At 52.1% G+C, this 27,532-nt stretch overlaps 1 protein-coding gene across 4 annotated transcripts in view; it reads left to right on the forward strand.

Moving 5' to 3' along the window:
• The window catches only part of RHBDF1 (rhomboid 5 homolog 1), a 36,303-nt gene that overhangs the window by 5,949 nt on the left and 2,822 nt on the right, over nucleotides 1-27,532 (forward strand). For all 4 annotated transcript variants that reach the window (XM_027750947.2, XM_039389568.1, XM_027750950.2 and 1 more), the window contains exons 2-14: nucleotides 9,765-9,909; nucleotides 11,841-11,968; nucleotides 17,532-17,745; nucleotides 19,449-19,655; nucleotides 20,278-20,400; nucleotides 20,561-20,721; nucleotides 22,832-23,083; nucleotides 23,694-23,805; nucleotides 24,707-24,781; nucleotides 25,316-25,477; nucleotides 25,562-25,662; nucleotides 26,303-26,366; nucleotides 26,793-26,887. In XM_027750947.2, the coding sequence (XP_027606748.1) occupies nucleotides 9,787-9,909; nucleotides 11,841-11,968; nucleotides 17,532-17,745; nucleotides 19,449-19,655; nucleotides 20,278-20,400; nucleotides 20,561-20,721; nucleotides 22,832-23,083; nucleotides 23,694-23,805; nucleotides 24,707-24,781; nucleotides 25,316-25,477; nucleotides 25,562-25,662; nucleotides 26,303-26,366; nucleotides 26,793-26,887 (1,817 nt within the window). In that variant the 5' untranslated portion in view covers nucleotides 9,765-9,786. The remainder of the gene's footprint in view (nucleotides 1-9,764; nucleotides 9,910-11,840; nucleotides 11,969-17,531; nucleotides 17,746-19,448; nucleotides 19,656-20,277; nucleotides 20,401-20,560; nucleotides 20,722-22,831; nucleotides 23,084-23,693; nucleotides 23,806-24,706; nucleotides 24,782-25,315; nucleotides 25,478-25,561; nucleotides 25,663-26,302; nucleotides 26,367-26,792; nucleotides 26,888-27,532) is intronic.

Raw genomic sequence — 27,532 nt, forward strand, 5'->3', positions numbered from 1 at the left:
GGTGCACTGGGCACACATGGATATACACAGGTGTTCACACACCTGCAGAGCAAGACAAGCTCTTCCTGCAACTGCTTTCCAGTTAGACCCAGTAGGAGATGTGTGTGCTTGGCTGTTGGGCACTAGCCAGGGTAGAAATTAGAGCATCAGAGTGGCAGACAAGCTCTCCTGTGTCCCTGGCTGCTACATTAGCTGATGCTGAAGAAGAGCATCTCCAGCCAAACCAGCTCTGCTCCGAGTCCTTGGCTATTTAATTGTTCCTTTGAAGGATCTCCCTTGGGCCTCGTTACTTATTCCCTTACTGGGACCCAGGTGGACAGAGGTATGGTGGTGCTGGAGAAAGCAGGGGTGTGATGGGGGGTGAGGATGCTCTGAGTTTGAAAGGAACATGCAGAGAAAGCTGTTCTGAGTGGCTCTGCAGCTTCCATCCTTCCTGAATGTGAAGTGTGTCTTCTGGTGGCTCCAGCGTTTGTTATTGTTATTTCCTCTAAGATTTTTTTAGGTTGCTATTCAACGTGGTTTTATGTAACTTTCCGTAGGAAATGTTGTCATTTGTGGTAGTTTTGATCTCCTTTGCCATTGAAGCCTTTTTATTTAGCACAACAAACAGTGATTTTTAGCTGTTTTTAGTACCCAGAGTTATTGCTGTGGAGGATGGGTGGCTTTTGGTCTCACGTAATTTTTGGTTTGGCCTATTGTGATCTTTTCAGGGGAGGTTGCTGGTTTTGGCAGTTGCTTTTGCATCAATTGTTTATTGATCTCATATTTTCTAAATGAACAATGCTGGAATCACTAAGAGGCATTAATTTACCAAGAAAATTGTTCTTGGGGTGGATGCATGAGCATCAGCTATTCCAAAAGCAACCAGAGCCAGTGTTTATTGCTCTCCTGAGCTTCATCCCAGTGATGTTTTCCTATCTTTCCTTGTGTCCTGAACCCTTGCAGTACTTGTGATGAATATGAGAGCTGGTAGAAAAAACTTGAAAATTCAGTATTTCAATGAAAAATGATACCTTTGTTGGGTTTGTCTTCTGTTTCCTAATGTGGGATTGTGGCTACACTGACAAAAGCATTTCTGTGACTCTCACCTTGCTGTATAATTGAGGCAGTGACTGTGTCCGTGGTACTTGTGGGTCAGCCAGTACTTTACAGGACATCTATTTTACTAGTAATGGAAGTAAATCTGAAACAGGGTCTTCTGAAGCCCCATTGAATTGTTTAAATGAGTTAAATGTGCACTAAAATAGTTTCTGAGATCACATTTTCCTGCTTCTTTGTTAATGAGGAGCTGAAGAATAAAGAGCACTGAGACAACTGTGCTTTGAGGCTGCTGGGGACCCCAGAGCAGAGGGCTCCACTAACCCAGCAGGCAGCTGTGGTTACCTTTGAGTAGCGTTCAGGAACAAGATGATCCTTCCTCTGGATGCAGTTCCAGTGCTGGCAGTCAGTTGTTTATAGCTGGAACTGTTAATATTTGAGTTGTTAATGTGACTACACTCGTTATCCATTCTGGCTGCGTTCTCTGTGGCACTGGAGCAGTGGTGTCATCCTGGGTTCCTGAGATACATCAGCCATCTGGTAGCTGGTAATGGATCTCTTGGTGGAGACCAGCTGTTTTGCTGGCACTGTGGCTGTTGGATGTGGTGGCAGGCTGGTGCTCTCTGGGCAAAGCTGCAGGGCGTGTTCATGGGCAAACACAAACGGGGTGAAGACACCCAAGTACTCCCGAAGGGTTTCCACTCCCTCTCCCATTGTTGGCTGTGTTTTACATGCAGGCCATTCCCCTTGCTGGTATCCAGGCAGGTTGTAGATGGCTCTGGGTTGGGTTTGCTCTGGAAGGTGGAGCTGATGATGGCTCATCACCTGGGCCCTGTGTGGGCTCTGGTGCACGGGTGTGCTTGGCCGGGGCTGTGAACCGGCCTCTGTCATTGGGGCCACACATGTTTAGGAGATGGAAAAGACCCCTCTGCCCAGCCTGCTCTGCTTGGCTCCCTTCCACCTAGTTCCTTGTGGGTGCTCCAGGCAGAGAAAATTCCTCCCTTGGGAACCCCTCAGTAGAAGCTGCCCATGGGTGAGGCTTGGCTGTCATCTCTGGAGAAATCCGTGAATGGTTTGGATGTTTTCCCATCTAATGACCCCACCAAAAAAATTCACTCTGCCTCTGCTGATACAGTAGTATTTTTATTCCTGCTGCACTCAACACCTGCACTGAGGGCACTTCTCAGAAGGTTATTTAAGCATCAAGAGATGCCGAACCCACCACCTCCCTGAGATAATTGTTGGCTTCCCACAGCACTACAAGTGAGAGTTTCTGGCCCTGTTTTCATGATCACTTCAAACTGTACTGCCTTCAGAAGCAGTCCAGTCATCTGGCTCCAGCTGCTCTGTTTGTTCCTGCTTCTTCCCCTTTCCTTCTGCTGGCACAAGTGTTTGTGGAGCCATGTGGGAAGGAGCTTGGGCTGGAACAGGCCGTTTCCTTTGCTGAGCTCGTGTGGGTTGGTTCCCAGTGTGCATCACCCGACAGCTGTGGAGCAGCACGAGGAGAGGGGCAGCACAGAGGGCTGGGGCACTGCTTCTTCTGGCCTCTTGCATATCAAGAGGCTTTGACATCTTCATAGTTTGAATTTTGAGTGTTGGTTTCTGTTATGTTGCTACTATTCTGCCTTTTGTCTGCTGCAACGAAAGGACTTCAAAGGTCAGAGTCTGTTGCCTGTGTGTTTGCAGGTTGCAGTTGTGGGTCATCTTTTAACCTGTGTTTGAAGAAATTCAACTACGCTTGTACAGACAAAGGAATCAGAAGAATTTTTTGAGCTCCCTGTTTTTTTTCCCTCTTCTATATGAGGGAGTCACACCTGGATACCTTCCAGATCCCAGGTGAAGCTGCTCTGAAATCTTGTAATGCTGGCATTCCAACAGGAGCTCACTTATAGTTGATTTCCATCGTGACCTGCATCTTTTTCTGAATATCAAGAAAACCAGTTGCTCAGAGGGATATCAGGTCTGCTTTCCTGGTCATGGGATTGGCTCACATCTATTCAGACTTCACTGGCACATGTTTTTATTACCTGTACTTAAAACCCTCTGGCTCTATATGCATCTGAACCTTGCCCATGTTCGGTGGGTCCCAGCTGAAGCTTTGCATTCTCAATGTGTCTCTGGCACACCATCACTCTACCAGGCTTTGCATGAAATCCCAACCCTTGGATTTTTTCTCATGTATCTTCCCATTCCCCTGTCTAGGGGTCTGCCTGGCTGCTTCCAAACCAGGCAGTTCCTACTGGTGTTTCTCAGCTAATTGGATGGTTCACAGTGAGATCCCTCAGTGCTGCCTTGGTTGCCTGGGTAGCCACAGAACTTAAAGACCTTCCCCACAGCACCTACCCTGCCTTGGTGGGTTCCTGCTGGCACAGTGCCGTGGTGGTGCTCGTGTGCTGCTGTTCCATGCCCTACTTGCATGCTGCTTTTATGGCCACCTGCGTGCAGCTCCTGTTCTAGATCTTTCAAGAGCACTGGTTGAAAAGAAAACTCTCAGGAGGAAGATTCTGGGCCTTCTGATTCACTTTCTGTTCCATCAGAAAGACTTTTGCTACCTGAGATCCGTTCCTTCCTTCTACTTTGACATCAAGTTAAAAGGCAGGGACAGGCAATGTGCCAGCGTGCCACAGTGACCTGCAGGGAAGCTGCTGCTTTTAATAAGAGGTTGGCTATTCCCCAGTGCTCCTGTCTGGCCCCTCTCCAGAGTAGGGCACTGGGGCTCCATGCATGTAGCAGGGACAAATGCAGTTCCTTGAGCACTGACATGCCAGGCTAGGGTTGGAGAAGGACAGTGTCACACAGGCAGGGGACAGTGGCTGGAGCTGTATTTGATGTTTGAGCTGAGCTGCTGCCATGCTGAGCTATCACTGAATGGGCTGGGCCTACCCTTCCGCTCCAGGTTGCAACAGGGCTTATCTGAAATTGTTTGAGCCTCTTCAGGCTGCCAGATCGACAGGAAATAATTTGCTAGAGTTAGTTTTGTGCTGGTAAAACACCTTGAAGTGGCTCAGTGGAGTAAGGCAAGGCTGCTCTCTGGGCAGCACCTTGCTGGCAGGGTGGTTTGGTTGTGAGCAGAACCAGGGCCGTGGGGAACTGTTGCCTGTGTGATTTGGTGCAGGCTGTTGGAGGCAGCACCAGCCTCTACCAGCACTCAGGCAGAGCCTGTGCATGGCAGAGAGCAGCGAGAGGGACAGTGTGTGGGAACGGCAGTGCTGCCAGCTCCCTGCTGGGCAGGGCTCAAAGGGCACTGTGTCTGCAGAGCTCTGCCAGACTTGTGCCCAGAGGTGCCTGGATTGCTCAGACCCAGCCTCTACTGGGCAGCCTCTGGGTCTGCAAAGCCTTATGGCATCTCCTCCCAGCTCGGCTGTGAGGGTCTGGAAAGCAGGAGAGGGCCCTGGGCAGTGCTGATGGTTTCATTTCTAAGGTAGTTTCTCAGGCTGGTCTCAGCCGGGGTGTTGCTGTGCTCTCAGCAGCTTTCCCCCAGAGTGCAGGATCACAGGCCTGTTCACCTTCCCTGTGGAACTCAGCCCCTCCATCTGCCTTGTTTTACAGGGCTGGCTCAGATATTTGGGATATTGTGTGTAACTCTCTGGGTCTGATCCATGCTAGATGGTTTTATTGGCAGCCATGAGACCGAAACCCCACTGCTCCTCTTCTCCTTGGACTTCCTGCCTTTTCCCTGCTGTGCCAGCAGCAATCCTGCTGGAGAGAGGCACAGCCAGGAACCTGCTGTCTCCTCTGGCTCGCTCTGTCTGGAGAACACATTGAGGATCCCGATTTCTTTGCTGTCTCTAGATGCCTGCTGGTGTTCCTCAACCAGAGTACCCTTCAGGTACACAGGGCTTGCCTGGGACTCTGCAGCAGGCACTGCAAATGCAGTTGTTGCAGTGAGGGAGGTTTGAAAACTGGAGAAAAGCAGCTGGAACCTGACCATGGAATGGATTGCAGTGGAATAGCCCTGGTGTTCTGGGGCTGTCTGTAGGAACATGTACACGCTGTGCTGGAGAGGAGCAGTGGTCTTGGAAAAAGCAGATGCTGTTTGTTTGTTTGGGTTGAATGAAGTTGGGGTTTTGTTTTGGTTTTTGTTTGGAATGTTTCTTGGGGGAAAAAAAAACAAACCCAGCTTTATTTTAAGTGCTGGTAAAATGGAATTTTTGGAAGAAAAGAAGTCAACATGGGAATAACGTCACTTGACTGTTTAAATGGAAGGTTGGACTGTCTTTGAAATGACTCTACAAATCCTGAATGTATTTAGGATGCCTGTCAGTTTTAGGAGCATGCTCAGGCTTCTGGGCAAGGCTTTTCCTTCACTGTTTGGGTCAGTGGATTTCACTAAGCAGCTTTTCTTGATCATGTGCCAACTTTGGAATTTAATATACTCTCCCCCTTTCTTAACCTGACCCACAGCACAGTGGATTTGCCTTTTGTTCTGGTGCTGTGACCTTGCTTTGGCACAGAGCTTTTGAAGATGACTTTCCCAGAGTATCTGCAATCTACACATTTCTTTCTTTCGTTTGTTTATTTTAATTGAAATGGACATTATTAATAATTTTTGTGCTGCTGCCACATGCAGCTGATCCGTTAGGAGAAGATAGATTTGCAAATGCCCTGAATTCAGCCTGTGTGCTCTGGAAAAGAGTTTGTGTTTCCAGATTCCTCAGGTGAGAGATCTAAAACAGCTCCTGTCCAAGGACTGAGCTGCTGGATGTGGATCTCCCCTGTGTTGATGGGAAGAGGGGCTGGTAGGAACAGTGTGGAAGAGATCTGTAGAGTCAAGATTTGTGTGGAGAAAGAGTATATTCTTTAGCCCAAGAACTGCAGGGCAACAAGTGAACCCAGGAAATTTGCAGAGGAACTGAAGAGGGCTTGTCATGCAGAACGTTTCAGCTTTGTCATGTGCAGGAATGAATACTAAAAGTCTGCTTGGATTAAAGAATGACTTGGGTAAGTTCTGGAAGAATAACCATTGGATGGACATGGAGATGGATACAGAACTGTTAAATGTCAAGACATCTCTGTTACAAGAAGCCTCTGAGTCATTCATAGCACGTGCCATGGCTCTGTGCTGGGAGACAGGACTGTTGAGTGATCCTGTACCCTGCACCCCCTGCCAGGCATCCTCTGTTGGAAATGAGACACTGGCTTTAGATGGACAGTTGGCCTGACCTTGCCTGGCTGTGCTGAGTGCATTCCTATCCTGCTGCTGTTGGTGACCACTTGACAGGACTGAGACATTGGGATTGATGATATGGGACCACTCAAAACGTGTCAATGCAGGCAACTCTGAAACAAACCCCATTGGCCCCATCAAATACATGGACACTGGATCCTGAAACAGCAACCCCTAAAAATAACCAAGGGGTCGTTGTGAAACTCAGCAAGTGCTTTCAGTGCAATGCTGAGATAGAAATCAGTGACTGCAGCACTTTGAGTGAGAACCAGGTGCAATAAGGGCTGTGACCTGCTGTGCAGACTGTTTGACCATCCAGCTGTACATCTGTGTACACAGCTATGCATCCATGTACAACTAGGCTGTACATCTATATGTACACCTGGATCCACCTTCAGTCTCCCTGTTAACCCCCTGGAGACCTGCCTCCTGTGACCATAACCCAGCCCTTTTTGTGCCCAGGGTCAGAGGCAGTTGCCTGGCCTGTGCTGCGGCTGAGTATTCACAGTGGATCAGGCCCTGCAAACTCTGTCTTAGGTGTGTTTGTAAGGTTTATTTTTGGCCTCTCCAAATGCACACAGGGAGTTGGGAATGCTGAACAGCTTTGCCTTAACTGCATACTTTTGTTGGGAAGTGAACATGTTAGTAAGTAAAAGAGGTCGAACTGGTAGAGGGATTTGCTCCTCACTGCTCTGCTGTCACCCTTGAAACTCACCTGGCCTTTAACTACTGAATGCACTTAGACAACGATTTTTTGTGCATTTTGGTGCTTTGCTATTTCAAGAACTCTTTAACTGCTGAAGTTGGGAGAAAGCAGAGCAATCCATTGCTCTATCAGGATGCGAATTACATCTTCAGATATTCCATGAGGTATTCTCCTTACCTAAAGTACAAAGTTGAGTCAACTTTGGGGATAATTGTAAGGCCACAGGCTTGCCCCTCTGTGTGTGCGTGCCCTGTCCTCCTCTTTGACATGTGTGCACACTGCTGGAGATCCTGTGCTCTGCTCTGCAAGGGTGGCAGTGAACCCAGTGAGGGATACATGGATATTACTGTCTGTGGCAATTTTGGAAGGGAAACTGAAAACAGGTTTAATTGCAAAGTCTTTCACGGGGCGCAGCGTTATTGCAGCAGCTTTTGGGCAATACAGGTGTGATTCATTCTCTGCCTTCCTGGCTTGGCCTCACTTTGATAAAGCTGCAGGTCTTACATGTTTGTGTTCTTTACACCCAGAGCTCCTGCTCACAAAGGCAGCTCTGTAGGTGGACAGGAAGGAAGTTGAGTGATGTTGGCTCAGTGAAGAGATGCTGCAAGAAGAGTTTCTAGTTCAGAGGCTCCAGAATTTGCCCTTGAAGGCACAGAAAGGAGGCTCTTGAGTTGTGTGAAATGTTTGTCACGCCAGAGTGGTGGCTCTGTCTTTGTTGGCTGGTCTCTGATTAGAGCATCTCAGGAAGACCTTGTGTTCCTCAGGGGTAAATGCTGGAGCTCTCTACATTGCACCAAGGGAGTGTTTCAGGTGTGAGAAATCTACTTGGCTTTCTGACCTTACTGTGAAGACAAGTTTGCCCATTTTATGTGCAAGACCTTTCAGTAAATGTCTCGTGGCAGATTTACCCTCACCAAGTGCAGGCAGGAATTCCCCTAATACTCTCACTATTCCCATCTTATAGGAAGTCAGAACAGTTGTATTTGGCCACCCCTGTGGCTCAGGGTGGAGGGAAGGAAGGAACTGTGTCCCTCTCATGCACAGCACAGCGTCTGTGCACACAGGACCGTGGTGCACGTACGAAGGGCATGTCTGTACAGGCTGGGTCATGAATTCCCAGACTTTTGGGGGCCTGTGGTATTTGCTGAAACCCAACCTTCATCCACCTACAGCTGAGTCCTCCCTTTCTGTCGTTGGGCTCAGCTGAGCAGGGCGCTCCTGGCAGCCAGCCCAGCTTGTGTGACCGAGCCAGCAGCTGGCCTTCAGCTCCTTTTAGATGAGATTCTCCTCTCCCTACCCCATCCAGATCATTCCCCTCTCCCTTTTGTTGACCTGTTTCCCCCCCTGCCATCCCCCCTCCCCGTTGTGTATCTTTTGCAATGGTGAGCATGCTGTTTGTGCAGCTCCTTCCCAGAGCAGCTGCAGGGAGCTGTGGGAATATGGTGGAAATGCCGTGCGAGGCAGCGCGTGTTTCGGACAACCAGTGCCTAATTTAGGTTGGGAGGGACCTTTGCAGGTTGTCTGGCTCAGCCACTGTGGCTGGGATAATTCAGGCTGCTCAGGGCCTTGTTTTGTTGAGTGTTGAATGTCTTGAAGGATGGAGGTCCCTTTGCCTCTGGTCCTGGCCTAGGACTTGGCCTCTCTCAAGGAAGAATCCTTGCATGTTAAACTCATTCTGGATTTAAAATAAATGGACTGTGTTAACATTTTTAGAGCACTAAGTTTTAATTCAGGTTTTCTCCTTTTTAAGTCATGTGTGCCTGCTGAATTAACTGACTGCTCTGTCCACCATGGTGGGGGAAGAGGCTGGGACACTTGATTTTTTTTTTTGTCCCTTATGGGATCTGTGGCCCAGGACAACGCTGGGATAGAATGGGATCTGTTGTCCCAGTTGGCACACACGCTGGCTTGCAGTTGTCTGTATGCTAGGAGAGAAAGAAATATGGGCTTGTAGTATAATTTAGGTTGGAAAGTTCCTGTGGAGGTATCTGAGCTGATCTTCCAGTTGTTTCTCTGAGCATACACCGTGAAGTAGGTGCTCTGCCAGTCTGGAAGAGTTGTGTGGTCCCTGTCCTCCTGCCTGTGACCTAAACAGGAGGGGAAAACTGCAGGAGAGTGGGCAAGATGACAGCGAGTCACTCTGCTTGCTTTGGCATTTTGGTAACGCAGCGGTTTTTATTTAAATACCATATCATTATTATTTATGTATGAAAACCACTCTTAGTTCAGGATTAGTGCCAGTTCTCTAATGTTCATGCTGTACTGGTATTGCTCTGTGCACTGTGTTGTGTTTCTAGAAAATGACTGCATTTAAAAGAGATTAGAAGCAGAAGTGAGAGACGGCCACTTGCTAATTTCTAAGTGGTAGGTGGGTAGGAAAGTGCAGTGTTTCAGCTTTGGGTGGGCAAGGAAGGGTGTCTGTGAGTCGCAAGCTGGTTTTAGAGGGAGGTCACTGGCTTTTGGTACTGCAGTCACTTAGCTGGTTGGACTGGATCCAGATCTCATTAAGATTTAATTCATAACTGGTTCTTAAGGAATCTGGATCTTGTAGTAGTCTCAGCAAAAATCTTAATGGGAGGCAACTCTCAAACTTGTGCCTGCGGTCTCAGCAGCTGGCTCGAGGTCCTGTGGGCCTGAGGAATGTGCCGTGTCCTCCGAGTGTCGGGTCCTGGCTGACCAGTGCGGTCACGAGCTGTGACGCCTGAGCCCTCGTGGGGCACTTTGGGAACCCATCCAGCGTGGGGCTGGGTCCTCAGTCACAGCCTGGGGGAGGGCAGGGAGCCCCTGTCTGCATGGAGCGTGTCAGGGATGAGCTGGATTCCCTCCTGACTCTTGATTTCTCCCGTCTCCCAGGCCTGAGGACAAGCGTGGGACGATGTCGGAGGCGCGACACGACAGCACGAGCAGTTTACAGCGGAAGAAGCCGCCATGGCTGAAACTGGACATCCCGGTGCCAGTGCCCATGTCAGTGCCAGAAGAGCCCCCCCAGCCCGTGCAGGTACAGAGGGTGGGACAGGAGCTGGGAAGGGGTGTGCTGGGAGCGTGTCTGTGCCTGGGGTCTCTGACAGTCCTGGCTGAGAGGAAGGCAGCGTGTGGTGGCAGGTCATGAGGCCACATAAGACGGGGCAGAGCCTTTGAGTGAATTTATGATCAGTAATTATCTCCCCTTGAAGGGGATGTGGGAGGGATGAGAGTGGGTGGCTGATGTGCTCAGATCAGTAGATGTGAGTGTTTGGATGTGGGCATTGTGAAAACTGTCTTGGCTGGGGATATGGGAGTGAGTTATTCAAACAAGCATTTCTTAAGGGGACTGGAGGAGTGAAGGGCTCCTAGACTAACATGAGGGCCTGGAAGTGCTGCAGTTTGTGTTGAAATGAGCTGGGAATGGATCTGACTTATGAATAGCCAAAATAATGACAGGCTTTCATCAGTAACAGCAGAGAAAGAACAGTTACTGGCAACAAGAAGCCGTTACCAGCATGAGGAACATAAGAAAACCATGTGGGATGAGAAATAAATAACATTGAAGAGTGCTGAAGCAGAGATGAGGTGATAGGTTAATAGAAACTGTGCAATGAGTGAGAGTAAAGTGTCCTTATTTGTCCCGGGAACAGGAAAAATATCAGGAATTTCTGCTAAGGTATCAAAAAGTGATGTAGGGGTGAGACCTGGGTAAGATGCATGCTGGCTGCTCATGTGGCCTTGCTACAGGAACAGAGACTTTGTGCCCCAAAGGCAGAGCTGGAGGGTTCTTGCTGCCCATCTCTGTGGGTGGGTACAGGCCTGGGTTCAGTCACTTATGTGGAAGAACAGTTTAGCCATCAGAGAAATGGAGGGTTATACTGCTTCCCTGGAGGGGGGCTGAGGACAAGCTTGGCTTAAGAGGGAACTTATATGGCACTTGGAATAGCAAGAACTGTCTTCTTCACCATTCTGTGATCCAGGGACTAAAATGTGCTTCGGTTTTGTGACAGCTTCTGGCAGATAAACCTGGGTCCTGGTCTCCCCTCGGAAGGAAGAAAATTGCAGGGATTACAAGGGGAATACAGGCTGCTATCAGTGCAGGTTGAAACCTTCTGAATGAATTATTTAAGACTTTGATGGATGTTCCCTTATCTGAAATCTCTAAATCCAGTTGGGCACTTTCTGGAGAGACTGTGCTGGAAGCTGGTGGAGGTGATGTTCTCTGAGGGTCCTGTGTACGCAGCCCAGGATAAGAGTACATCTTGTGCTCCTTTGGCTTGTAACCTGAGTATCTGTGCATTGCTTTTACATAAAACAGCAAAATTGTTAACATTAGTGAAAATCACGAGCTTCCTGGGCTAGAGGGGCTGAAGTAGTCTTGAGGCACAGTGTCTGACTAGAGAAACAGTAGCTCAGAGCTTCACTTTCCAGAGGGATAGTCTGCTCAGCCTGCATTGTACAAATGGGAGATGGTGTTTCTGCCAAGCTGATAAAAATTTAATCCAGAGCAGCCCTGGGGAGGCAGTGGTATGAGCTGAGAACAGCCTGGTGAGCTGTGTTATATTTGGTAGGTCACATTTAGCCAAGACATGCCAGGAGCTTTCAAACCTGAGTGTGCCCCAGACAATTAGGCTGTAAACAAAGCCAGTGTGCCTTTCCCAGCTTGCTTAGCCTGCAGCACTCAGCAGCTACAGCACAGACCCACCCACAGCTCTCACAGGCTTTTGATGCAGATCCAGAGTCACCAAACAGTCACTAAAGAAGCAAATCCCACTGACTGCTTCTCTCCGCCTTGTAGAGTGGTCCACGAGCGTGCGGTGTGGGTTCCCTCTGGCGAGACAAAAGCCAGGAGGGTGTGTTGCAGGAGCTCATGTAATACCTGTTGAACTGCTGAGCGTTCCCCAGCCTGGCTGGCCCTGTAGAGCATCCCTGAGAGCACTGACTCCCTCCTGCTTCCCCCGGCAGCCGACGCGGCGCCAGTTCCTGCGGAGCGTGAGCATGCCGGCCGACAACAGCCGCGTGCCGTCCCTGCCCCACGACGGGAGGAGACCGGTGCTACAACGACAGACCTCAATCACCCAGACCATCAAGAGGTGAGGCGCTGCTTCGGTGCGTTCTGCTGTCCGTTGCCACCCTCCATCTGTGCATTTACAGTGTTCCTCTTGCCCCGTTGCCTGGCACTTGGGTGGCGCGCTGCCACAGCAGGGTGAGGTTGACTCCCTTGTTATCCGTCGTGAGGCTGTGGAAGGGTGGGTGCTAATAGGTAGCCGGTTGTCAGCCCAGTGGTGCTATCTAGCCTGTCTTTAGTACGTGAGGGGATAAGTCCTGGGAGGAGGATGGTGGTGAGCAGGACAGTGAATGGTTCTTGCCGCTTACAGACAGATTTTGGCTGCCTCCTGCCCCAGGGAGCTGGCTGTTCCTGAGTAACAGGGTGCCTCAGGCCCTGATGTTTAGCTGTGACTGTACAATGTGGTGTGCTGGGCTTGTTTTGGTGCTGTGTCTGAGAGCACATGACTGCTAGGGGAGGCAGAAGCCCATCCTGAGCAGACCAGGACTCTCAGCAGAGCTTGGCTCCTACCAGGGCTCATTGGCAGGTCCTTGGCGTGGCTCTGAGGGGTGATGGAGAGAAAGGAGAGGCTGCTCTGGTCATCATTTGTCCCCATGACCCAGTGGTCTCTGAACCCAGCCAGAGAGCTGGATGCTCCTTCACTCCCCATGGCAAAGGTTTATCCCAGTTTGTCCAGAGAGAGTGGCTTTCCCAGCTGCTCTCCTGAGATGACTGGTTTGTATCTCTGGCCATGTGTCAGGCCTGCCCTGGTCCCAGGAGCATCCCTGGAGCTCCATAGGTCAGGGGTTCTTCCAGCCAGCCAGGCTTTGCCCACTCCCAAAGGAGCAACTTTCCAGCTCTGGGAGAGATTGATCTCCCACGCACTGTTTGCCTCAGACGTTCCCCAGCTGCCTTGGTGGGGAAGCTCTCCCCCAGCAGCTCTTCCTGATCCTGCTTCTTGTGAGGTTGGGAGGGCTGAGCTGTGAAGCAGTGTCTGCTCTTTTCAGGGCCGTGGGCAGCTCCTGGGCCTGCTGAGGCTGTCCTTGCACACCGAGACTGCCTCTTCCCTTGCCTCCCTGCCCTTGTGCTGCTCCTTGCCAGGACAGTTAGGCAAGGGCGTGTCAAGGGTGAGGGGATATCCTGGGAGGGTGCTGTGGAGGCACTGACAAGAAGCATTGGGTGGGAGGGCCAGGGTAACCTCCCCCAAAGGTCCTCACAACATGCAGCTTGTGCATAGGGGAGGGAACTGGGGAACTGTGAGACACTTTGGTGCTGGTGTGACAGATTTACCCCTGATGCTACTACACTGTAAGGCAAACAAGGCACATGGAGCTGCAGTGATAAGGAAGGAGTGCTGGACAGTGGTGGTGAAGCTCCCCCACACTGAAGGAGATGCCGGTGTCCTGCCTAGCACTGAGGTGGTGAGCAGACACATGTGACTGTTGCACCAACAGACCCTGTGACATGTCTTCCTTCCCAGGCTGCAAGTGCTGGGGCTCAGGTTGGTGGCTGCCTGTGCCTAATGTATGTATTTTGTACCCTTGGAAGTACACACAGGGTGCCCCAGAAGAGCACAGACAGTTTTGGAAGGCCTGGGGGTCTCCTGTAGGTGGAGGGTTCAGTGCTGTTTTGCTCTGCCCAGTTGTGCATCATGGGGGGGTGGCCAGGTCTCCTCCTCCTGGGCACCTTCTAGAGAGTACTGTGGGATGTGGGTGGGACAGAGGTGCAGCAGTGGGAAGGAGTTTCTGAGGGGCAGAAATGCAGGAGATGCACACATGACACAACACTGGCAATAATGGAAATGAGTGGATCAGAAACATGGACAGGGAACTGGAAAGTACCAAGGAAAGGCCCAAGATTCTGTGCTCCATTTAGCAGAGCTAGAGGTGCAGTGGAGAATTGCAGACTGTGCATCTGTAAATGTATCTTGGGGATTTGTTCTGTGAGCCCTGGAAGGCTGATTGACAAGTTTTCTGCTTAACACAGCCCTCAAGATGCACAGAATGGGAAACTGCAGCAGGACCCCACACCATTTTTTCCCTGGGGCTTGGAGGACACAGATCAAGTGTGAACCTAAGGTCAAGCCTGTGTAGTGCAGAACATGGCATGGGAGTGATTTAGGTGCCTGAGTGAAGGCATCCAACACCATTTCCAGTCTCCCAGGGTGTCCAAGGTATCCATACGAGGCAGCAGATGTGGCACAGATAGACCTGTGCACCAGGCAAGATCCTGCCAAGGTCAACCAGAATGGGCCCAGGGCTCTTCCAGTGGCATCAGGCACCTTAGATACAAGCAGATCATATCCTGATCTGCTGACACCTCCGTGGTTTCACACTCTGGTATCCAAAGCCAGCCAGTGGGATCTGTAGCTGAGTGTCTGGGCAGAAGAAGGCAGGTCACAGAGGTCTGAGGGGGACTGCAGCATCCCTGGTATCTTCAAGAGCAATGGGAGACATATATTATCAAGAGGTGCAGATGCACCAGAAGGATTCAGCAGCCTCCTGGGTTCAGAGATGCTGTTGTGTGGCTTGAGTTTGGTTGTTTCTCTTGGGTCACGCTCTCAGCTGGAGGGCCCTGCTACGGTCAGCGTGGCACAACTGCTGCCAGTGGGGCTATGGCAGGAGACAGGGAGGTGCTGGATGCAGGTGGCTGCTCCCCTCCACAGCCCTGCAGGCTCCTTGCCTTCAGCTCTCTTTTCTTTGCAGCAGACAGGTTCGGTTTCAGAGGAGTCAGACCCTGCCCGCTCGCGGGCCCCGGGCGGGCAGGAGTTCCCTGAGAAAGCGGCAGTCCCTGCCCCGATCGTTTTTCAGGTACTGGTGGCACTGAGTGTGAAACCCACCCCTGCATGTGTGTGCAAGGGCTGTTGTGAACTGCACAGACTCTGGCTGTTGCTGAGACCATGCTGAGACCGTGTTGGCTTCCCAGGAGGTCTGTGAACAGGCGGAGTGAGAAAGTTCATGTGTGCTGCTAACAAAAACCAAGTGTCACTCCTACTAAACGTGTAGGCAGCTGTCAGTAAGTAGCATGGACTAACAAGCTGTCCACCCGCCAGCCTCACTCCCTCCTGCCTTTCCTAACAAGCTGTCAACCTCCTGGTGTTCACCTAAGCTGGAATATCTCCCCAGGGCAGCCACAGTCCAGCACTGCTGTCAGTGCAACATGGGGCTGTGCATATGCTGACCCCAAAGCCTCCTTGGGGCAGCAGGGGAAGGAGAGGAGGCAGCACTGAACAGATGCTGTCATGTTGTTGCAGATGGGGCTCAGAGCTGGTGAATGGATTAGAGTGTGTCCACTCTTACCCTGTTGACATCATGGCTTTTTCTAATTCAAATGTGACTGTCTTCTTTTTGAGGTGGAGGTCTTTGTTTACTTAGCACCAAGGAGATGAGCCATTCCAGGAGTCCAGGGCCCAATGACCACCACCCTGAGTCTGGAGCTCAGTAAACTTTTAAATCAGACAGAAAATATGATTCTGTGTGTGACAGGGACTGGACTTAATGCCCAGGAGTCTGTTCCTGTCCCACCTTCCTCACTGCTGCCCTTGGCCAGCTGCCATTCTGGCACTGTGACCGCCTTTGGGACTGTTTGTGTTTGATCTTGAGCTTTCAGGGCTGGTCAGCTCCACACAACAGAAGAGTGAGATCTGACCTCTGATGTCGGTTGTTACAGTGCTCCAGGGAGTCTGTAGGACATCATGGGGCTCCCCAGCTGAACAGAGGCATTCAGCATCTTCCCAGGGTGCTCCAGGTACCCTGAACTCTGTAGTCAGCTCTCCTGGACTATCCTGGCTATGATCAGAGGGCTCTTTGCCCTGGTTCTCGCCCAGTGGTGTTGGCAGTTCAGGAATGGTCCTCACAGAGCAAACAGCTCCAGTGGTGCTTGTCCTTCCAGGCAAGTGGGAGCACAGTTTTGGAGGGCTCTGAGGCTGCTGGTGGTGTGATGAGCCATTGCTCAGCAGGCTCATGTGGGCACAAATGACCCTCAGCCCTCTCCTTTTGAGGCCCCATGTACGGGCTTGTCACCCAACATCACCTTGCTGTTGAAATACTGGTTACAGAAGTCCACGGGAAGTTCTCTGAGTTGTCAGACTGTTTTGTGGCATGTGTTGTGCCAGTGAACTGCACAGCCAGGGCATTACCTCTGTGCTGAGGCTTGAGGAATCTGCCAGCTGAGGTGCTGGCCCTGGGCCCTTCTGCTCTGAACAGAGGCAAAGATTGCTCTGATGAGATGTGGGAGCAGAGTGGTGCTCCGGGACATGTATCCCCATCTCTGAGGGCTGGCATTTGGAGACATTTAGGTCAATGAGGTCAGATGAATTCTAGCCATGGTCCATGTGACCTCATGCCTGCTGAAGGGTCTGTTCCATATCTTTGAGAGAACAGGGAAGGCTGAGGGCAATGTGTGGTGTTTGCATCTGCAGGTTTCAGCTGGAAAGGCTGTGAGTTTCAAACTCACACCTTCTTGCAGGTGGCAGGTTGATGGTATTTTTGCTCAGTAGGGTATAAAAGCACAGGACCAGTTTCCAGTCTTCAGTGTGGTGTCTCAGTTCCCCTGTGTGGCCTAATTCTGCATTTGTCCCAGCCTTTACTCCAGTGTGTGTTTTAATACTCACTTTGTGATCTGTGAGGTCTTGCTTCTCAGCAGCTGGAAATCCTGCCCCTGAGCAGGGGGGCTGAGGCAAGGGCTTTGGGTTTGTCTTGGAAGGACTTTCAGGTTTCAACACCTGGGCCAGTCAGCTGTAGGCTGAGAGAGCTTGTCATCTCCTGAGGATGAATTAACTGTGGTGGGAAAGGCTTGGCAGGGTGGGATGACCTCTGTAGGTTTAGGGTACCAGCTGTCCTGCAGGATTTGAAGTAGGTTTTTAGTCTGACTTATCCTGATCCCTCTCTGTCTTCCTTGGGATTTTGCTTCTGATCCACTGCTCTTCTGTGACAGCAGCCAGTTGGCAGCAAACCTGCCTCGTGGCTGCAAACCTGTGCTCCTGCTTCTGCACCCAGCAGCTTAGAACTGTGTGTGTGTGCCTTAGCAGAGCTCAGGACCACAGCAAACATTTGCTATTGATGTTACCTTTGAGGAGGGTAGAAATCCTGCAGCACAAGATGGAGAAGTTAGGGATATGCTGTGAGTGTGTGTGTGGGGGGGGGACTGGGAGAGAAGAGTGAATTCTGGAGAAGCTGCTGAGCCATGGAACAGTACAGTCCCACAGTGGGGACCTAGAGCTGGCCTGAAGATGGTAAGTGTTTGCAAAACATGGGTTTTAAAGTAAAAAAAAACAACACCTTTCAGTAAGTTATTTTCTGAATTTCTGTTCCATCTCTTTTCCTTTATTTTTAGAAAAACTCAGAACAAACTGTCCTTTACCCACAGTGAATCTCTCCTGGCATTTGTCTTCTGTCTTAAGAGACAGAATGCTGTTGATGGTTCTGGCCAGCATCTGTCAGGTTGCTAAAACCAGCTGAGGACAAGCTGCAAGATGCTCATGGGGAAGAGTTCTTCCTGTCTTTGAATTGGGGTGGGCTGGAAGTGACCACCGGGGTTTTTGTCTCTTCGTGTGCACGGTCCAAGCAAACATAAACGCTTCTTAGCACTTGTCTGCTGGCATCTTTCAGAGGCACAGCAGACTGGTTTGGGGTGAGCAAAGACAGCGACGCGACGCAGAAGTGGCAGAGGAAGAGCCTGCGGCACTGCAGCCTGCGCTACGGGAAGCTGAAACCTCAGGTCATCCGGGAAATGGACCTGCCCAGTCAGGACAATATTTCTCTAACGAGCACAGAGACTCCCCCTCCCCTCTATGTGGGACCCTGCCAGCTGGGCATGCAGAAGGTGAGTGCCCTCCTGAGTTCCCTGCGCTGTGCCTGTGCTGCTGTGGGAGCTGTGACCTGGCTGTGGGCTGAGCTCTGCCCAGACATGTCTGGGCTCCCTGCTCAGACACTTCTCACGGCTCAGGTACAGTTTGGCAGAGTTCCTTCTCCAGCAGCCTCTCTGGTGTCATTGGCTGAGATCCCTCAGCTGTGCCAGCAGTAGGCTCAGGGCTGTGTTTGTCATGCTGGGACTGTGGTGATTACATGTGTGCAGCGTGTCCAAGAGCTCTCAGCTCGGGCTTTTTGCTGCCATTTTGCAAGGATGAAATCCTGGTTTACAGAGTGGTCAGTATCCTGGACCCAGATGTGCAGTAACAGGCCTGGTATTACTCAGGACACTTACCCCAAGCAGAACACAGCTACTGTCCTCATAGAAACCTGGTTATGTTTTAGGACTTTGGAAAGTATCTCTTGCATCAGTGATGCTACAGCTCTGCTCTTGGGTCCTCAGAAATGGTTTTGTGTGCCTGCAAAGGGCATCTGGTAGCCTCCCACTCACTGCCTTCAAGTGTGACCCCAGGGGACCAGGCCCAGTTGAGCACATCCAGTTACCAGCACCTCTGAACTAACCCACAGTATCCCAGCCCTTCCCTTTGCTCCTCTCATCAACACTAATTGCTGTGGTTGATGACTGTGCTTTAGTGAGCCCCACTGCAACCTGGGCTGGTGGAAAGCCATTCCTGCCAAAGCAGGACCTGAAGCCTGGCTGCACCACTGAAGCAGAGGAGAATATTGTGCATTTTTCAATGAAGTTTCACTTTGTTGGGCTCTTTCCTGTTTCCTTACCAGTTGGTCTTTGGCCACAGGAGACTCAAATACTGTTGGGCTGCCTGTGGGCTACATTAAATCAGAACATGGTGTCAGTAGGTGTGTAAGCCCATCAAGTGTTCCCGTTGAGTGTTCAGCTGTGGATTAAAAAGGCTCGTAAAACCTTAGGATAAAGCGTAGAGGTCATATGGAAACCACAGCTGTGATGATGTAAGGACAGAGGCAAGGTTTGTAGCTGAAGGCAATATTTTCATTATGTTGATTCGTATGTTTGGAATAAGTGAGAGCTTTGGCCTGAGGAGTCCCAAAGAAGGGCTTGCAGCTCCTGGAAGCTTGCCTGCTCTGTCCAGCTGTTAAACCTAATTAATGGAAGCAGATGTAAATATACAGTTAAGCTTCAACAGGATAACAGGATACTGTTTAAGTCCTGAGCTGTCCAGTATCAGGAAGGAAACTAGCTGGAGAAAGAACCTGGCTGTTTTCAGGGATTTCTCAAACTCCTGTTTAGACAGCACATTCCCTGTCTGTAGAGCTCACTGGCACGGGAGAGAGTGAAACCAAGAGCTCAGGAAGGGCAGAAGGAGGTTTGAAGTGTCCTGTGAAAGTCTGGAACAGTCTGGGTGACAACAGTCAATACCAACAACAGAAAGAAAAAAGGGGGGGAGAGGGAGATGTTTGGGGACTTAGGCTTGAGTCTTACAACTAGGCCTTAGCTTGCAACAGGCTATTCTGGATCTCCCTATTGTAGAATTGGTTGTTGGTCCATCCAGCCTGGTTCTTGGTCAGTCCCAGGAGCCAGGCGCCTGTCACGGTCTCAGGATGTTTGCCTGGAGGGAGGAGGGCTCGGTGGGGAAGGGTCTGGGGGTGAATGGGCTGATGGGCTGCTTCTTTCTGCAGATCATTGACCCCCTGGCCCGTGGCCGAGCTTTCCGCATGGCTGAGGACGCCGACGGCTGCAGCATCCCCCACACCCCCATCACCCCCGGGGCCACGTCCCTCTGCTCCTTCACCAGCTCCCGCTCAGGCTTCAACCGCCTGCCCCGGCGCCGCAAGCGCGAGTCTGTGGCCAAGATGAGCTTCCGAGCGGCCGCGGCGTTGGTGAAGGTACGGCCGAGGGAAGGGATGCAGGGAAGGAGCTGCTGAGCAGGGAGGGTGGGGAGAGCCGTGCTGGAGGGGAGGAAACCCGGGCACCTCCTCTTCTGTTTCAGCCACGTGTCCAGGAGGCAGGACTGGCAAGAAGCGGGGATGGTGGCCCGGTTTTTGCTTTCCCTTTTGCTTTTCCTTTTTTTGCCTGGGGCCTTTTTTTGCCAACAACCTCAGAGTATTCCAGCAGGTCCAGTTCGCTCTGCCTGGACCTTTGGGTGGTCCAACTGCTCCTGGTGAGCAGTCACGGAACAGCAGAAATACCCAAGGTTATTACCATACAAGTCTCTTTATTCTTCCATGTGTCTGCTTTCCTGGGCCCAGTGACCTTTTTGCTGTGCCCAGTACCACCTATCACTGTGGTTTGGTCAGAGACATATGTGGTGGAGGAGCCTGGAGATGGGCACTGTGGATTGAGGAGCGGGGTCTCACCCGTGAGTCTCACCAGGAAGGTGTCACACATCAAGTCTGTTGTGCTCCACACACAAGCGTGAGGCAGCTCAGCACTTGGGCTCCCTGTGCACTGGCTGGGGTGGCCCTGTGTGCGCCCGGCAGTGACCTGGTGCCCCTTTCTCTGGCTCAGGGCCGCTCGGTGAAGGACAGCACGCTCAGGAGGGCTCAGCGGCGCAGCTTCACCCCGGCGAGTTTCCTGGAGGAGGACACGGTGGATTTTCCGGATGAGCTCGACACTTCTTTCTTCGCTCGGGTGAGGGGCAGGTCTGGCCTGGTGCTGCCCCCAAAGGCAGGGCAGGACTCTAGTCCTGGCAGGACTGTGTGTTGCAGGCAGCAGCACCGCTTTCTGCCAGGGCTGGTGTCACAAATGGGGTGTTGGCATCTTCTGATGGGACTTCTGTGTCTCTGCCCAGGAAGGAGTCCTTCATGAGGAGCTCTCTACTTACCCGGATGAAGTGTTTGAGTCGCCGTCAGAAGCTGCAATCAAAGATGCTGAGGTGAAGCCTCCAGATCAGACAGATCTTACAGGAGGTGCCTTGGACAAAAACGAGCTCGAAAGAAGCCACTTACTACTGTGAGTATCTTCCTGGAAGCTGCCAAAGCCTAACAGGGGGTGACCAACCCATCTGGAGTGGGACCTTCTGTGTAGAGGAAGCCATATGAGTGCTGTGGGTGCCTGGTGCAGAGCTCAGAGCACGGCAGTGATGGGTTTTCTTTAAAACCAGCTACCCAGGCGTGCGAAAGGTGACTCTGAGGCCACCTCTGCAGTCTCTCCAGCAACTTCCAGCCTCACCTAATGTGTTTCAGAGATTGTATAATGCCTTGAGGAAACAAAAGACACTTTAAATCAGCTGTGAGGGTGCTGGGGGCCCAGCCTTTGGCTATGGAGAGCGTAGCAAAGACAAGAAGGCTGTTGCCATTGCAACAGTCACCGGTAACTGTTGTCTTGCTCCAAGGAGCAGTGTGAAGCATTGCTGAGTGTCGAGCTGGGCTACATTCCTCACTTGAAACGAGAGAAAGGTGTGGCACTGATGCTGAGAGCCCTACAAATATGTGGGTGGTACTGTACTGTATGCCTAGATTTTTTCCACCTGAGTAACTGGTACTGAGTAATTGCTCCGTGTCGTTTCCGAGTCAGCTCTAGCTTAGCTGGCAGCTCACCCCAGCACAGAGCTCTGCTGGGTGTGAACATGGAGCAGACAGGGAGGTCCTTGTTGTGGTTCTGCTGCTCACAGCCCATCTTGCTGTGTTGGCGCTTTCCCTTCAAGTGTTTCCAAGAACTTGGCTCAGCCTTAACATAAGGAGAAGCAGCGAGTGGTGGGAGTTTGTTGTCACTCCTCTGAGACGGTTCCAGTCTTCTTGGCACCACTTGGATCTCCTCAAATAGCTATATTTATTGAGGAAAATACATTTCTTTCACACTTCAGAGGGCTGTTATCAGAATCACGGTCGGGTGTCCTTTATGTGGCCAGGGGTTTGTTTTGGCACAGGCTCCCAGCCCAGCACAGGGAATACTGGGAAACAGCACCTCTGTAACACAGAAACCACTTCAACTCCGGGGCAAGTGGAATCTGCACCTTCTGTGGGAGAAGGACTTCCCAAGGGGAAGTTGGGGTGTTAAAATGCATCTTCTGCAAGGTGCACTATATTGAAAAGAGCTGAAGTTTCCTGCAAGATTTTGGCTAAAGAGGTTCAGATTCTCCCTCATCCTGTTGCCCACCCATTCTTCAGAGCTGTCATGCTCCCTCCAAGATGCTCTGGTGATCTTTCAGCAAAAAGTTTGTTAGGTGGTTTCTCTCACCATCTCTGACAACTCCTGTCTGTGTGCAGAGTGGGACATTTAGGAAACCAGAGGACTAGATCACATGCCAGGGACATGCCTACTATGGTGCCAGGCAGTGAGGATGGTGAAATGGGAGGTTACTTGGCTTTCTGATCAGGGTTTGAATGCTGGAGACCTGAACCTCCACACTGCTGTTTAAGAGCAAGGAAATACAAAACTGTCTGGATATGATGGAGACTTACAAAGCAAGTACTATTCACCACTAACCTGTGCAACCTTCATCAGATCTATTTTGGTAAAAAAAGCCTCCTTTTAACTCAGTATGCTTGGGATTTTTATTGTGTTGTTGAAGCCTGGTTTTGTTGTTCTGAAAAACACACACATTGGTACAAATAAAGGGGGGAATGGAAGAGAGATTGTGAGAGGTAACTGGCACAGCTTGCAGCATGTGACAGTGCCACTTTCTTTTTTGGTTCTCCTCTGTCTGATTGGGTGGGCACAGGAGGTTTGATCTGCCAGTCCAGTCCCACTGAAGTGCTTTAAAGGTGGGGATTTCCACTGCTGGGCTAAACTCCACTGCTATTTCACAGCAGAGACCAGAGTAGGAGGAATGAAGTAGAGGAGGAAATTGATGTGCCTGGGGCTGCAGATGTGCCTGTTACTGGAACACTTTAAAGCCTTGAGAGCTCCTCAAGTGGGGCTTAGTTTGGCACAGCTGCTTTGTGCCACCTTCTGCGTGTCATCCTGTGCTTTCATCTGCTGGCCCCGTGCAACCCTTTGAAATGCAGCTTCCGCTTCAGGGCACCTTGTGTGCCCTCAGCAGTGGGACGGGCAGAGGTTCTGCTGCCACCACAGAGCAGGGGAGGGCTGTTCCCCACGGCTGTCCTGCTTTTGGTTGCAGCCCCCTGGAGCGCGGCTGGAGGAAGCAGAAGGACGGGGGCCTGGCGCAGCCCAAGGTGCGCTTGCGGCAGGAGGTGGTGAGCGTGAGCCCCCAGAAGCGTGGGCAGCGCATCGCCGTGCCCGTCAGGAAGCTCTTTGCCAAGGAGAAGAGGCCCTACGGGCTGGGCATGGTGGGCAAGCTGACCAACAGGACGTACCGCAAGCGCATCGACAGCTACGTCAAGCGGCAGATCGAGGACATGGACGATCACAGGTGAGGCTGCAGGCCGGGGAGGTCCCCAGCACAACCGGTGTGTGGGTGAGTGCTGTTGCCCTCTGGTGACTCAGGTCACTGCCTGGGGGTGCTGCTGAGACCCCCCAGTGTGTATCCCTGGAGTACAGGGCCAGCTGCAGCAGGCAGCACCGTGTTGGTGTCACCGTGCACTGGGAGCTCACCCGGCTCCTCACGTTGCTTTGGGTATCTGGATCTCTGCTGCCTGGAGGGACTGCAGGTCTCTGCCCCACCACCACTGTCCTGTGATGAACAGGGAGGCTCAGGTACCCCTGTCTCTGATCATTCCCCTAGGTCGTTATATCAGACACATGGCACAGTTTGGCACCAGGCTTCAGTGTTCTCATGGATGTTTTCTTGGGAAAGGGTGGTTGTCTAGTGTAATGGGGGAGTCAGAGTAAGCAGGGTCTGTCTGCCAGCAAGGCCTTAGATCATCACCTTCAGTCCTGTGCATCCCTAGGTGATCCTGGCTGTGTACCCAGGTTTTGGCGAGGTCCCTGGGGAAAAGCAGCAGCTTTTCTCCTGTGTTCTGTGAGTAGGTGCAATATGCCTGGGTTTCTGCCTCTGATCTTTTCCCTTTACCTCCATCCAGGCCTTTCTTCACCTATTGGGTCACCTTTGTGCATTCCCTCATCACCATCCTCGCTGTGTGCATCTACGGCATCGCCCCTGTGGGGTTCTCACAACACGAAACTGTTGATTCAGTAAGTGAATCCCCCTCACTTGCCTGGACTGTCTCAGCTTTCAGCTGCTGGCTCTTATGTCATAGTCTTCAGCATATTGGCTACTTGCCTGAGGGCCTTGATGGCTGAATTCTGGATGTCCAGCCGTGGGGGGCTGCCTGCAGCATCTCCGTGAGCCCCTAGACCATCATCTCTCCCTCCTGCAGCCACCTTGCTCTTGATAGCAGATTATATCTGACACAAAGCATGGTGGGCTCTTCACAGGCTCTGCCTCTGGCTCTGGCTGTGCTGGCAGCACTTCCAAACAACTTGTTCCCCTCCTGGTGGAGACCAGAAGGATGTTCATGGCAGGGAAATATTTCAAACCTGGGCTAAGTTTTTGCAGCAGTCGCAGGATTTTGCTCCTGCCAGGAGCAAAACTGACCTGTTTGACTTTGAGGGCTGATCCTGAAGCTGTTGGTAGCCTTCCCACACGTTGTGAAAGGTCTCTGGGGTACAGTCGTGCCCCTGCTCCGTGCAGGGGATGCCTGGGGCGTTTCTCACCTACATGTCTGACAGCTTTCAGAGCACTGCCACCAGCACCTGGGCCTGCACTGCCAGCTGGGGCTGCCTGTGCTGCTGAGCTGTGTGAAGCTTTTTGCAGGCTCTCAGGCCACTCCCAGGTCTCCAGGCCTTGGAATTTCTTGAAAGTTGAAGTAGCCAGAGATAGGCGTTTGAAGAGAAATGTTAAAATGAAGGTGCCCAAGTCTCGACAGGGGTTTACCTCTGATCCTGCAAAAGACCTGTTTGAGAAACCATGAGCCCAATCATTGGCTGTGGGGATTTCTGTTCATCCTGGGGGCTGTTTCCACCAGCCCCTGCTGCTTGCCCTGCTGACCCTGTGGGCAGGAGCTCACAGGGCTCTTGCTTTCTCTCCTTGCAGGTCTTGCGGAACAGAGGGGTTTATGAAAACGTCAAGTATGTTCAGCAGGAGAACTTCTGGATCGGCCCCAGCTCAGTGAGTGCTGTTGGTGGCACTGTTGGTGGGCAGATGGGGGACTGTGCCCTGCAGTTGTGCCATCCCAGGGACTGGAGCCCTCCACTGCTTGGAACTTGGGGATCTGCCATAACTGTCAGGGAGCAGCAGTGCTCCCAGCCCCAGCTACCTCACAGAATGGGCTGTCTGAGGCTGGGATGGACCTGGGCACTCCTGCTTTGCACCTTGTCCCTACAAAGCCAAGCTTGGGGTTAGAGAAAATGCAGGAGTTGTATGGTGTGTGGACAGCTTTCCTGATGCCATTCCATCTGGGAAAGACAAAGATAAAGAAACAATGTCCCAAAGTTTTTTCTTTCCCAGCCATGGGAAAGAAAATCCCTGAACTTTTGTTCTGGGCCTGTCTTCCAAGCAAATACCAAGAGTGTGCCTGGTGTGTGTTGGGCTTCATCATGCAGGACTTGTCCCTGGTCCCTTGAGTCTGGATAGGGCCACCCCGTGCAGTTCCCCCAGCCTGCTCTGCCCCTTGGCTGAGCTGGGTGTTTCCATCTCTGCCAGGAGGCCCTGATCCACCTGGGGGCCAAGTTCTCACCGTGCATGAGGCAGGACCAGCAAGTGCACAGCTTCATCAGCGCCAAGAGGGAGAAGGAGAAGCACTCGGCCTGTTGTGTGCGGAACGACAAGTCGGGCTGCGTGCAGACCTCAGAGGAGGAGTGCTCAGTGAGTGCCAGGGCCCCTTCCCTGCTGCCTGTGGTGCTTCTCCCTCCCTGGGCTTCACGGTGACACCTCTCCTCTCTCCTGCAGTCCACGCTGGCCGTGTGGGTGAAGTGGCCCCACCACCCCAGCACGCCGATGCTGGCAGGGAACAAGAGGCAGTTCGGGTCTGTTTGTCATCAGGACCCCAGGTAGGTCCTGCCTGGCCCAGCTGCCATCCTGGGGGACGGGGCTGATGGTGAGTCAGCCCCAGGCCAGTGGATTGCTGGATGGGACAGCAGCTGCTCTGCAGACCAAGGGATATGGGGCAGTGATGTCCGTGCCTGTCCTGACGACTGCAGGGGAAGGCTCAGGCAGAGTGTGACTGTATTTCTGCTTGCCCCTGGTCTCCAGTGGTGTTGCTGCCCATCTGTACAGTTGCTGTTGTGAGCTGTGGGTGCCTTCCTCATCCCACTCCCCCTCCTCCCCTGCTCCCCACACACACAGGGTTGCAGCAGTTCCCAGCACACCTCTGCCTCCAGCCCTGCCAGCTGCTGGGTGGCACTGCACAGTCACTGGGGGCTGATGTAGAGCTGAGAGCAGCTGAATTCCCACTCTCTGGGTGTGTCCACCTGGAAGGGATCCAGCTGGTTGCTGGGCAGCTGCCTGCTCTCCTGCCTTTGTGCTGCAGCCGTGACTAGAAGGAGGCTGTGGCTTTGATGAGCACGGTCATGGCTGATCTGGGGGACAGAGGGGAGCTGTGGGATGGCAGCCTGGGGACAGGGACAGTGTGGGAATCCTGCCTGGTGCTGGGGAAAGGTACTTCAGGCTGATTGTGCTCTGTTGCTGCAGGGTGTGTGAGCAGCCAGCCTCGATGGAGCCCCACGAGTGGCCAGACGACATCACCAAGTGGCCGGTGAGCATCCCGGGAGGCACAGAGCCTGCAGGGCAGCTGGAACATGGCCCTGGCATCCCCCTGTGCAGAGCCACAGCTGTGCTGGTGGAAGGGCAGGGCCTCTGGTGCAGCTTCTGCTGCTTCTCACAAGCACCAGCCATGGTCTGCCTCACCAAGGCTCAGAGCCCTCCAACAACACAAGTTGCCCTGTGCCAACTAAAGCCCTGGGCCCTCCCAGGGTAACAGGAGGATGGAAACCAGCTCAGCCTCAGGGCTGGAGAGGAGGTGGCAACTGATGCTCAGGCAGATGGAGTATCAGGCAGCATCCTGCTGTCAGAGGGAGGCCTCTGTCTGGGAACTGGCTTCTTCCCAAGGGGCTGTTTTGACTTTATCCAGGCAACAAGCAAAGCTGTGGCTGTCTGACTGCAGCCTGTTGTTGTTTTCTAGATCTGCACAAAAAACAGTGCTGGGAATTACACCAACCACCTCCACATGGACTGTGTGATTACAGGCAGGCCCTGCTGCATTGGGACCAAAGGAAGGTAAGGAGTTCTGCCTGTGTGGAGGGGCTGGGTGTTGGGGTGAGACACAGGGGGTCTTTTCAGGTTGTAGACACAGCCATTTGTCCTCCTTGTCCTTTCCACACACAGCCCAGAGCCCTGCTGGGAAGGGGAGTTGGACAGAGAGCCAGGACAGGTCTCCCAGCCGGAGCAGGACTCTGGGATGAGCAGGAGATAACAGCCAGCATGAGTCGTTGGTGCAGCAGGGTATCTCACTCAACTGGTCCTGCAGTTTGGAGGGACTTGGATCATAAGGGATTAAATAATTCTGCTGAGGAGTTCTGCATTTTTCCCTGGGAATGTCCAGCTACATTGGCCCCAACCTGCAGTCCACAAGCACTCAAAGGACATGCCAGGAAACGACGGGCTCTGGGTTTGCAAAAGAGGAAGATGCTGTTCTTCCTCAGCTGCTCCTGAGCTTGAGTAGTTACCTAGTGCTTGGGCCTGGCTTTCCCTCCTGGGGAGAAAAATCAGTGCTGTCCCAAGGAGTTTCTCTGTCCCTGAAGGTCATAACCAGGATGCTCCTGGCCTAGGCCCCCTTTCCACTCTGGCAGCTGCAGAGACACAAGACTCCCCCAGCCTGAGACAGCTTCCCCAGGCTGTGGTGGTTCTCAGCTGTAAATAGCT

Source organism: Pipra filicauda, unplaced genomic scaffold (genome assembly GCF_003945595.2).
Source record: "Pipra filicauda isolate LSUMZ 115617 unplaced genomic scaffold, ASM394559v2 scaffold73_size2923735_pilon, whole genome shotgun sequence".
In the NCBI taxonomy this organism is placed as follows: Eukaryota; Metazoa; Chordata; class Aves; order Passeriformes; family Pipridae; genus Pipra; species Pipra filicauda.